The following is a 12728-nucleotide window of genomic DNA, read 5'->3' as shown; positions in this document are numbered from 1 at the left end:
GCGCCACCAGGGAAGCCCCATGGTAGATTTTTGATCATTGGTGTCAGCAGTGCTTTAGAAAATTATTTCATCCGACAGTGTTATCAGCATTGATTGGAGCCAGAAAACGTTTAGCGATTTTACGAGAATCCAAGCATGGGGTGAGAAGGTTCTAGGTTAAGATGGAGTTGGAACAGTTTTCAGAGTTAGTAGGTACGGATAGAAGGGATAGAGAGAGAGGGGTCCAAGATGACTTGCCTCCCAGAGCGCTGCTTCTCAGATTGTAGCAAGCTGAGAATCACCTGGAGCGTGAGCTGGGTAAGCACAGATTGCTGGGCCCCTCCCACACAGACTGACTCAGTAGGTCTGGGTGGTGCTTGAGAATTTGCATTTCACCAGGCTCCTCGGTGAGGCTACTGTGGCCGGTGTGTGGATCACATTTTAGGTGGCAGTAACCAGAAAATGTAAGACTTATAAATGTATACACACCTAACAACAGAACTGCAAAGTATATGAAGCAAAAATTGACAGAACTGAAAGGAGAAATAGATAATTCTACAATAGTACAGGCATACCTCAATTTATTGTGTTTTGCTTTATTGTGCTTCATGGATATTGCATTTTTTACAAATTGAAGGTTTGCGGCAAGCCTGCGTTGAGCATGTCTATCAGTGTCATTTTTCCAACACCACTTGCTCACTTCATGTTTGTGTCACATTTTGGCAATTCTTGCAATATTTCAAGCTATTTCATTATGATTATATTTGTTATGGTGACTGGTGATCTTTGATGTTACTGTTGAAAAAAGATAATGACTAACTAAAGACTCAGATGATGGTTAGAATTTTTTAGCAGTAAAGTATTTTTAATTAAAAACAAAACAAAACTACTGCATTTCTGGCTTAGAAAGCCCTAGAATACAAGCCCCATTAGGGGCTTCTTCACCAGAGTATCCCAGGGCCTAGAACAGTGCCTGGACACTATAGGCTCATGTTAAATATTTGTTCAATGAAAACTGGTCATTTGGGCAGAAACAGATAGTAAGAAGGGGGAATACATTTAGAAGCAAAATGTTGAGTTCATTTTCATGCATTTGATCCTTCTTGACTGTCAATAAGACGTTGGACTGGAGATGCATTGTGAATATAGACTACAATGTAGGTGAGGAATAGAGGAGTTTTAAATTTATGGTTCATTCTGGACAAAGGTGATCACTGAAGTCAGAGGTGGTATGGTCATTGAGATACTGAATATAAAAGGAGAGGACTAGAAGGAAGGAAAAGCTGAAAGGGTAAAGACAATAAAAAAAAGTAGAGTGGGTGGAGTATCATGCATTATGGAAGCCAAGGGAGAAAAAAATTTCAGGGATTAGTCAAGGGAAAGAGGGAAGAGAGTTAACCTACTATTCATTTATTCAATGATTTTTTTAAAAATAAATTTATTTATTTATTTACTTATGGCTGAGTTCGGTCTTTGTTGCTATGCGCAGGCTTTCTCTAGTTGCGGTGAGCAGGGGCTACTCTCTGTTGCGGTGCGCAGGCTTCTCATAGCGGTGGCTTCTCTTGTTGCGGAGCATGGGCTCTAGGCATGCGGGCTTCAGTAGTGTGGCTTGTGGGCTCTAGAGCTCAGGCTCAGTAGTTGTGGCGCACGGGCTTAGTTGCTCCGCAGCATGTGGGATCTTCATGGACCAGGACTCGAACCCATGTCCCCTGCACTGGCAGGCGGATTCTTAACCACTGTGCCACCAGGAAAGCCCCTATTCAATGATTTTTAATTGAGCACCCACTATGGTCCAGGTACTGTTCCAACACTGTACAGAACAAAGACCCCCATCCCCACAGAGCTTACACTCTTGGGAGGCTTACACTGTAGAGGTGTGTGGCTTTATATACATTGGGGTGGGCTGTTTTTTGTTGTTGTTGTTTGTTTTTGCCATGCCGCGTGGCTTGCGGATCTTAGCTCCCCAGCCCAGGCCACGGCAGTGGAAGTGCCGAGTGCTAACCACTGGCCCACCAGGGAATTCCCAGGGTGGGTTTTTAAAAATGTGTACAGTAACACTTTGGAATCAGTGGTATTTCTGCTTTACATTTGCAGAAATGATAGTTGGGGGAGATTAAGAAGCTGGGATTCTAATTTGGTTCTGCTTGCTTCCAAAGCCCTGTTGTGTTCAGAACTCTAAGCTGCCTCCGAGCTGTAATCGCCACTTTTCTGCTTTAGATACTAATTATATGCTGATGGTTCCAAAATCTGTGTGTCCATTCTAGATTTTCCTCCTGGGTTCCTGACCCACTGATTCATTGGCTTCTCAGAAGTTTTCTCCTGGATGCCACACAGGTACGTCAAATATAACGTGTCTGAAGTGGAATTCACCACCTCCTCCCCCTCACCGCCACTCTTTCGGTCCCACTACCCAGCTTAGGCAGTTGTCCGAGCTAGAAACTTGGGTGTCATCCTTAATGCCTTCTGTTTTCCCTCACACCTTCCATTCAGGACAGCACCGATTCTCCCTGTTTTTGCTTCTTTAATATACTTTAAAATGTCTCCAGTCCCAGTAACTCACTGTCAGTGATGAGGCCCTCACTGTCTCCATCATAGATTCTGCTGTAGTTTCCTAAGCAATATCCCAGCTTTCAGCCTTGCACCCTTTAGTCTGTTCTCCATAAAGCTGTCAGAGCAGTCTTTTAAAAAGATAAATCTAATTATGTCATTCTCCTGCTTTAACCCCTTTCGGGGTTCCCCACTGCCTTCAGGAGAAAGTCCAAGCTTCTTAGCCTGGGATACATGGCCCTCCGTGGTTTGACCGCCGCTTCCCCAGCTTCATCGTTTACTGTCTGTATTCTGGGCTTCAGTCATATGGTGCATCCATGAACACATCGTAGCTTCTCTCACCTCCTGGCCTTTGTACATGCTTCAGCCTCAATCTGAAAAGCTCTTCCTTCTTCTTTTAGTCTAGTTATCTCAAATTGTCTTTCAGGCCTCACCTTAGAAGCTGCTTCCTTCAGGAAGTTTCCTTACCCATCCCACCCCCCTCAGGTTGTGCTCTTCTCATGAGGTCCCACGGCACCCACACTTACCCTTATTGTGTATTTAACACATTTAATTGACACCACACACTAGTCAAGGGCAGGGACTCTGTCCTCATTATTGTATTCTAACCACCTAGCGTGGTGCTTGGCCCATCATAGGGGCTCAGTTAAAGAGCAATAAATACTAGAGAATGGAAGAGACAAAATACAGTAAAGATGAGGAGTCATTGAAAAGAGAGAGGAACGTGAGGTGATTTTTACCACATGGTCTCACATATTTTTAAAGCGAGGGGCAAGATTATCTACTGAGACCAAGGGAATGCAGGAAGTAGTAGAGATTTAAAAAGGAAAGGGAAGCTATGGAGTATCTGCTGCCAACTCCTTATCGGGTAGTTGCAGAACAGGAACTTCTGTTTCAGGAATTCAAGATGTTGCAGGATGTGGCTGTGAATGAATCGCAAAAGGATGCTGGGCCTCAGGTCCACACTCAGTGGAATCCCTGCATGGCAGAGATACTAGAGGAAGAGACAGAGCTGGTCTCACCGAGTAGGGGCTCTGTCCTCTAACTTAGACTCTATACACCCCGAATTCTCTGAGTTTCGGTTGAAAAGCAAAAAACAAGAAAAGGTTCTAAAGAGCTCAGTGGAATTGGAGGATTAAGGATTCCCAATGGCTTTGACTCTTGGAGACAAGATAAGATGCTTCTGCTCTTTGTTGAAGGGCGTCTAGCCGAATCTGTGGAGTTGACAACTCCTTGCCTCTCCCTGAGCTTGGTTCCTGTTAGAAACCAAGAGATGACGAAAAACTCAACTCATCTTCAGATCTTTGGACCTACTCTCCCACCCTCCAAACCTACTCTTCCTTCTCTGACCCCTGTCTTCATAAACAGCACCGTATCCCACCCATTGCCTAAGCCAGAAAACTGAAAGTCATTCTTGACTCCTTTCTTCCCCCACTTGCAGTTACCATGTTTCGTTGATTCAGGTTCTCCCATACCGGACAGTGCTCACCTTATTCCAGCACTGGCCACACTATCGTCTTGTCCATTTACACATGTATCTCCCTTCATTGAACTGTAAGTTCTTTGAGGGCAGGGATGTTCACCTTTGTATTGCCAGTACCTAGTACAGTGTCTGGAATATGGTGGGTGCTTAGTTAATGTAAGTTAGGTGAACACATCAGTGAATGATATAAAATAACAATGCCCTTTTCCCAGAAGCTCTGAGTTCAGCTGGATTGGATTGTAGAGGAGGACTCATCTCTGATCAAGCCTATGTTTCAGATACTGTACCCTTCTCCAGACATCCTCTGAGGCAAAGAGTTCCTTAAATTACTCCCTATTCCTTTCACCTATGGAATTGGATGAAAATGTTGAGCAGAGAATGCCATTCATCTCTGCAGGGAATGCTGTGTAGGACTAAGGACTGGGTGCTTTGCCATACCTATGCCTGTGGTAAAGGTTGACCCTAATGATTCTTACAGAGAGGACTCCTTTTAGCACTATTTCTAAACAAATTTTTGTTTCCTCTTTCTTAGCCCCCTTCCTATTCTTCTTGTATCATCTTCACTTTGTTCTAGATCTAAAATGAAATGATAATATGTATCTGTATCAGTCAGGATCCAGTCAGGAGACAAAAACTATACCAATAGTTTAAACAAGGGACATTTAATATAAAGAATATTTAACCGGTAAAGGTAGCTAACTACTAAAAGGATCTAAAGAAAACACTAAGGAGTGTAGAAATAGATAACGCAGGAAGCTGTCTTACCTCTAGGACTAAGGAGGAGTAAATAAGGAAGGAACCACAAATTTAGAAGAGGGCTCCCCCCCACCCCAAAGCAGGGATTCAGACTTTTTTGGATGGGTTGTGGTTGCCAAAGAAACACAGCCTGCTGGTGTAAAGAAATTTGTCAGAGGGCATGTCTGTTGGCACGGCCTGCCAAATGACAGAGAAATTCACTGAAGGGTGCAGGCAGGCTAGAGGTAATCCATAGGAAAGGCCTGCTGGGTAGTGGAAAAACTCACTGGAGGGTTGGGTAGGCCAGAGCTGGTTGGTCTACCCCATCAAGCCTCCCTTATGTTGATTTGGGGGCCCCACCAAAAGACAAAACAGCTCAAAAGTACCAAGAGAAACCCCTTTCTCTTTGTGTGGCTTACAGTGTTCCTCCAGCACCCTCTATTGACAAAGCCAGCCAACAAAAGGGAACTGTTTCCAGGGTCCAGCTCCAGTATCACAAGTAGGGCAAAGAGGACAATAAGGGCATGTATACTGTGATCCCATTTTTGTATCAAAAAAATTTATGCCCAGAAATAAGACTGGGAGAATATATAACAAAATATTGGGTATCTTTAGTTTCTTCTCTGTGCTCTTCTCTACTCTTGGTTTTTCCTATAATGAGCATGTAGTATTTTTATGATCAAAAATAGAAAAAGTGGGAACTCCCCTGGCAGTCCAGTGGTTGACTCTGCACTTCCAATGCAGGGGGCGCGGGTTGCAGGGGGCACAGGTTTGATCCCTGGTCGGGGAATTAGGATCCTGCATGCCACGAGGCGCAGCCAAAAAAAAAAAGTGTTTCTCTGTAATTTTATTTTATTTTTGGCTGCGCTATGTGTGACATGTGGGATCTTAGTTCCCTGACCAGGGATCAAAACCGCACCCACCACAGTGGAAGCGCAGAGTCTTAACCACTGCTCAGAGTCTTAACCACGGGACCAGCAGGGAAGTCTGTTTCTCTGTAATTTTGAAATATTATTCCTTTAAAATTATGGGGGAAAACTGATCATGAAACATATTAAGGTTTGGATCTTCTTTTAAAATTATGTATTTCTACTTGAGATGCTATCTCTTGATCCCTGTCATGACAGACAGGCAAATTAGCACAATTTATACTTAACTCCCACTACCTCTCCTCCTCTATTCTACAAAAATAATTTCCAATTGTTTAATGTCAGTTCCATATTTAAATTTATTCAACACTCCTCATCCATTGTTTTACAATGTTCTCTGAGGTCCTGAGTGTTTATTTTCACTCATTTCTTCACTGGCTATATCTCACTGCCCAGCAGTTCTTTTCAAAAAGGGCTGCCTGTCATACTCCCTGAGTTTTTACCTACTTGAGAACATTTGCCTGTTTTAATATGAGGGAACAGTTTGCCAGGTAAAAAATGATCAAGTCACACTTTGTGTCTCTTCAGAACTTTACAGGCATTACTATACTCTGGCATGAGTGTAACATGGAGGAGTATAAACTCAGCCTGAAATTCCCTCTTGCCCATCACTTGCTCATCTGCCTCAGATCTTCATATGTTCATTTATTCCTGAAATTTAGTTACTTCACCAGGCTATGCCTTGGTGTGGACTGTTCTATATCAACTTTCTATGGACTACACTGTATCCTTCCAATAGATTCAAGTCTTTATTTCAGCCATATTTCCTTCTGTTATGTTTGAATGGTTTTTTTTTCCTTCTGTTTGTTCTTTTCTCTTCTTTAGGAACACTAATTATATATATATTTGAATATCTTTCTGTAGCAACTTGTTTTCTCTATAATCATATTAATATACACTGCATTCTGTGTCATCTCTCCAGGCCTCATCTTGTCCCTGTAGTGATTATTTTTCTTTTTTCTTTGATGAGTTTCATCTACGTAATGCATTTAGTTTTCCCTTCCACTTTTTTCCTTCAGCTCTGCCAGATTACTTCTCACTTCTTTTTATTCTTTTATAATCTACACTCTATTTTGAGCTCTTATATGTCTTCTTTGAGTTTTCATTTAAACAGTGGTTTTGTCTATAATTTCTTTGAGATAGTGGAGAGCTCTGCTGGATGCATCCTATTAATTCCTTTGCTGTTCCTCTTGGGTGTATGCTCCTAATCCCTCTGTTACTCATGTTGCTTTCTTTCCTAAAGCAACAACCCCCTGTTTTCAAGCACACATCCCACAAAGTTACCTAAATGATTACTACTCAACAGTGCATGAAGCAGGTTCTCTATGAAAGAGGGAAGAGACAGAGGGAATTGAGCAAGGGCACCTCAAAGCCTTCATACAGATCTGCTGCCACAAACACCTTCTTATCAAATCTACAGGCATTATCTCCCTTCAGCTTTTGGTTTCCAGGAGATCAACATGGCACAGAAAAAGCCCTGTAGACCACTGGACTTTCGTAGCACAGTCTGACAGTCACACTCATCTCCTTTCTTCATCTTGCTCCATGGCTGCCAGTGTTCCTCAGCCAGGTACCAGGTGGAAGACAACCTAAATGATCTGCCGGCACCGTTTCTTCTTTAGCATCTTCCCCTGCCACTCTGATATGTCAGACTAGATCTCTATGGGACAGTCCCTGCTTCTGTCACCTGCCTCCCCGCCATGGCTCTAGATCTCTTCACTCTAATTAGAAGATCACTGACCATGCCTTTCAGGATATGAGACTTTGGGAGACATCTGTATATGACCCTTTTTTTGAAGATGGAGTTTACCTCATTTGTCATTCTTTTAACTGTTTTCAGTGGGTTTTGAGAAATGCCTTTTCCATCTTTTAAACTGTTTCTAAATTTTGAACACTATATATCAAACAAACCCCCCAAAAAATCACTTTAAGGGAAAATTATGACAAAGCCAATTCTTTCCAGTATTTTATTTGAATGTTAAATAAATAAAATCCAGCCTAGATATGGAGGTTTGTGCTAGGGACACATTACTTAATGATAATTCTTGGGCATAAAAGGTAATGATTAATGATAATAGTAGTAATAATAACAGCAGCTGACACTTACATAGTGCTTTCTATATGCCAAGCATGGTTCTAAATGTTTTACATATATTTAATTCTCATAACAACTCTATGAGGTAAATACTATTATTATCTCCATTTTAGAGATGAGGAAACAGGCACAGAGAGTTGCAGCAACTTGCCTAATGTCACACAGTCAGTAAGTGATGGAGATAGGATTCAAACCCAGGCATTTTGTCCGACAGTCAGTTAAGAATCCACACTCTTAATCTCTATGCTGTGTTTCCTCTTATTCATTGCAGAAAGATTACTGACTAGAGCATTCCAATCCCCCGGGCCAAGGTGAAATGGCTCTCTCAAGGAGCTCAGAAATGTATTTTTGTGACTGGGCAAGGTCAGGGATTTGATGATATGAACACTCAAAAGCAATAAACTCATCTGTCTTCCAGTTGCAGGAAGATACAAAATTGCCATACAAAGGAGGCAGTTCCACCAGAATACCAGAAAGAAAAATGCCAGGTCTGAGAAAGGGAGAATTGATTTCTATTAAAATGGCAGCCAAGCATTTTTATTCTGAGGCATAGTTTCATATTTGTTTAACTGTCATGATATATTGGGGGGAATGGTTAGTGGATCAGTTATTAATTTATCATATCTCAACTCCAAATCTACCCTCCTTTGCTTTGCTTAAGTTACTGGATCTGGACGATTTCTCCTTTGCCAGCTGGTACAACATTTAGATTTTTGTCAATAGAGGATGCTGGAGGGAAATACAAGGCCATAGGAAAAGGAAGGAACTTCTTTTCCTGGTGCTGGTGTGCTATTTTATCTTATTTATTGGTGTGGCTGCCAGCAGATCAACTTGTGGGAGGCCTGGTGGCAATCACCCTAGTGAGTTGCTTCCTGTGAGCCCATTCTGGCCTGGCCTCAGGGCCCAGCAGGTTCCTACCCCATCAAACAGGCCACTTCCAGCTCCAGACTGCCCACCTCCAGTGAATTCTTCCACCACCCTGCAGGCCATCCACACACACCAGCTCCAGCCTGCACCCTGGCAAGTTTCTTCTCCACCAATAGGGTGTGTGTTCCTGTGGTAGCCACAATCCCTCTGAAAAACGTCTGAATCTCAGCTCCAGAAGGGAAGAGTCTTCTTCCAAGTTCCTTGTTCCTCCCTCTGAGACTTCCCAGTGTAGGAAAGAGGTGAAAATTTGTATTTTAGGAATCATAGAATGTTCTACTTATTATTTCAGATTCTGAGACCAAAAATAAGATGAAAGATTGGAAGACAAAGATGGAAATTTCTGAAGAAAAAGATTCAGCAAGGGCTGTATCAGAAAGACTCCAAAGACAGATCTCCCAAGAATGTGGGTTAGTTGAAACTGGTGATCCTCAGGACAGGTTATTGAGGTATTGGGTAAGCCCCTTAGAGGATGCAGTGGGATATCCCCCTTCCCAAGAGAGAGGTATCAGGGAAGTGAATCTGATCCCCAAGAAAGCCATTGCAGGAGAGAGAGTCCATGGATGTAAGGAAAGAGAAAAAATACTTTCTGCAGGAGAAAGACCCCACAGATATGAAGTCTGTGGCCAGAGCTTCAAACAGAAGTCAGAAGTAACTGAACATCAGAAAACTGGTAATATAAAGAAAACCTATGAATGTAAGGAATGTGGAAAAAATTTCAGTCGGAGCTCAAACCTGATTGTACATCAGAGAATTCATACAGGAAAGAAACCATATGTATGTAGTGAATGTGGAAAAGACTTTAATCAAAGTTCAAATCTTATTATACATCAGAGAATTCATACAGGAAAGAAACCTTATATATGTCATGAATGTGGAAAAGACTTCAATCAGAGCTCTAACCTGGCCCGACATAAGAGAATACATAATGACGAGAATCCCTATGAATGTAAAGACTGTGGAAAGGCCTTCAAGGGAAGCTCGAAACTTGTCCTGCACCAGAGAATTCACAGTGGAGGGAAGCCATATGTATGTAATGAGTGTGGGAAGGCCTTCAATCAAAGTTCAGATCTTATTATCCATCACAGAATTCACACTGGGGAGAAACCCTATGAATGTTATGAATGTGGACAAACCTTCAGTCAGAGTTCACACCTTGTCACACATCAGAGAATTCATACTGGAGAGAAACCCTTCAAGTGCAACACCTGTGAAAAGGCCTTCAGGCAGCGTTCACGCCTCACAGAACACCAGAGACTCCACAGTGGGGAGAGACCCCATGAATGTCACAAATGTGGGAAATCCTTCAGTGGGCGCACAGCCTTTCTTAAACATCAGAGACTACATACTGTAAAGGAACTTGAATGTGAAAAAGCCTGCAATTCTGACTTAGCTCTTATCCAACAACAGAGAATTCACAGGGAAGAAAAACCTTATGAATGTACTGAGTGTGGAAAAACCTTCCGGGGAAGTTCAGATCTAATTCGGCATTGGATAACTCACACTGGAGAGAAACCCTATGAATGTAATGAATGTGGGAAAGCCTTTAGCCAGAGGTCACACCTTGTTACACATCAGAAAATTCACACTGGAGAGAAACCCTATCAGTGCAATGAATGTGGGAAAGCCTTCCGGCAGCGTTCACTCCTTGTCCAGCATCAGAGAATCCACAGTGGTGAGAAACCCTATGAATGTAAGGAATGCGGAAAAGCCTTCATCTGGCGCACGGCTTTTCTCAAACATCAGAGACTTCATACTGGAGAGAAACTTGTGGAAGTTGAGAAAACATTTAGCAAGGAAGAGTTGCTTAGAGAAGAGCGGAGAATTCGCCAAGAAGTGAAAGCTTATCAGTGCAATCAGTGTGGTAGAACTTTCCGAGGCAGCTCAGACCTCATCCGACATCAGGTAACTCATTCAGGAGAGAAACCCATGAATGTAAAGAATGTGGGAAAACTTTCAATCAGAGCTCAGACCTTATGAGACATCACAGAATTCATAGTGGAGAAAAACCTTATACGTGCAATAAATGTGGGAAATCTTTCAGGGGCAGCTCAGATCTCATTAAACACCACCGTGTTCATACTAGAGAGAAACCCTATGAATGCCCTGAATGTGGGAAGGCCTTCAGTCAGAACTCACACCTTGTTAGTCACCAGAGAATTCACACTGGAGAGAAACCCTTTGAATGTAGCAACTGTGGGAAGGCCTTCAGTGGGCACACAGCTTTTCTTAAACATCAGAAACTTCATACTGGAAAGGAGCTTGGGGAACACAAGAGAGTCCACAAACAGGACTTATTCTAATAGGTAACAGAGACCTAATGAACATAGGAAAAGCCTGATGGAGACCACATCATATTGCACAATAGAAGGTTTTTATTGCTGAAAACTCTTTGAAGGTAGGAAAACATTAGAAGAGCCTACTGGATGGAAAACATATAAGTGTAATGTGGGAAAGCTCTTGGACATAATCGCCTTTTTTCTGCCTCAGAGTTGACACTGGAGTATGGTCCCCAGGATAAAATTAATTAAGAATGTTTTAGGGGACTTCCATTGTTAATAAAATCATTAGAAATCACTTTGTCACCAACCCCCAAACTAGATTCTTCATGGAAGGAGCCATTTCAATCTCGACTACCTAGTCCAGTGACAAGTATAAATCTGTTTTAGGTACTTTAGAGTGATTAAATCTTTGTCTGGGATGAGTTCTTCCCGTTAGATATATATTTTATACATATTCCCCTTTTATCTCCTTATAAAAATATGCTTATGCATATGTGATAATACTAATTAGAATGATCCATTAATTCAGGGGTCCCCAACCTCCAGGCCATGGACGGGTACTGGGCCGAGGCCTGTAAGGAACCAGACCGCACAGCAGGAGGTGAGCATCAGGCGAGCGATCGAAGCTTCATCTGCTGCTCCCCATCACTCGCATTACCTCCTGAACCATCCTCCTCACCCTCCACCCCTGATCCATGGATAAACTGTTTTCCACGAAACCGGTCCCTGGTGCCAAGAAGGTTGGGGACCACCGCATTAATTTAGAGGAAACAAAAAAATAATAGAAATGACTTGAAAACAGGAGAGCTGAAGGCCAGGACACAAGAACCAAGTGAGGTATTCCCCAGAAAAAGAATGGTGATGATTAGGAGTATCAGGAAATGAAAGAGCAAAGAAAGGACAGTGGGTGTTGGGAATAGGACTAGACTGAGCACCAGGGAAGAGCATTTAGGTGACCTGAGTTGCTGGGAATTAGAAGAAAGCAACAACTGTGAAAGGTCAGGTGATTACAGGAGAGTAGTTTTATCTTGAACCAGGGCTTTGTAATTATTTGAGAACTGGAGAGTCTAAGTAGAACTCTGAAAGAGATCAGTGGGGGTTGCCTTCAAGATGGCAGAGAAGTAAGACGTGGAGATCACCTTCCTCCCCACAAATACATCAAAACTACATCTACATGTGGAACAACTCCTACAGAACATCTACTGAACGCTGGCAGAAGACCTCAGACTTCCCAAAAGATGCCCTCAGGTGACCTGCACACAGAGGTGGGGCGAAATCCAAAGCTGAACCCCAGGAGTTGTGCGAACAAAGAAGAGAAAGGGAAATCCCTCCCAGCAGCCTCAGGAGCAGCAGATTAAATCTCCACAATCAAATTGATGTACCCTACATCTCTGGAATATCTGAATAGACAACAAATCATCCCAAAATTGAGGTGGTAGACTTTGGGAGCAACTGTAGACTTGGGGTTTGCTTTCTGCATCCAATTTGTTTCTGGTTTTATGTTAATCTTAGTTTAGTATTTAGAGCTTATTATCATTGGTACATTTGTTTATTGATTTGGTTGCCCTCTTCCTTTTTTTATTTTATATATATATATATTTTTTCCTTTTTCTCTTTCTGTGAGTGTGTATATGTATGCTTCTTTGTGTGATTTTGTCTGTATAGCTTTGCTTTTGCCATTTGTCCTAGGGTCCTAGAGTTCTGACTGTCTGGGTTTTCTTATTTGTTTTGTTTTGTTTCTTTTGTATAGTTTT

At 42.3% G+C, this 12728-nt stretch overlaps 1 protein-coding gene across 1 annotated transcript; it reads left to right on the top strand.

Annotated features, from left to right (window-relative positions):
• The first annotated feature begins 8850 nt into the window (after window positions 1-8850).
• On the top strand, window positions 8851-11617 carry LOC111185949 (uncharacterized). Its single transcript, XM_030763300.2, is given in 2 exon segments — window positions 8851-10619; window positions 10622-11617. Coding segments are annotated over 2 exon segments (1989 nt in total). The 5' UTR covers window positions 8851-9004; the 3' UTR covers window positions 10996-11617.
• The last annotated feature ends 1111 nt before the right edge of the window (window positions 11618-12728 follow it).

The sequence above is a fragment of the Delphinapterus leucas genome, chromosome 19 (genome assembly GCF_059928025.1).
Source record: "Delphinapterus leucas isolate spDelLeu-1000000601 "Yukka" chromosome 19, BTC_Dleu_Yukka2, whole genome shotgun sequence".
Classification (NCBI taxonomy): Eukaryota; Metazoa; Chordata; class Mammalia; order Artiodactyla; family Monodontidae; genus Delphinapterus; species Delphinapterus leucas.
This window is presented reverse-complemented; position numbering and strand designations above follow the sequence as displayed.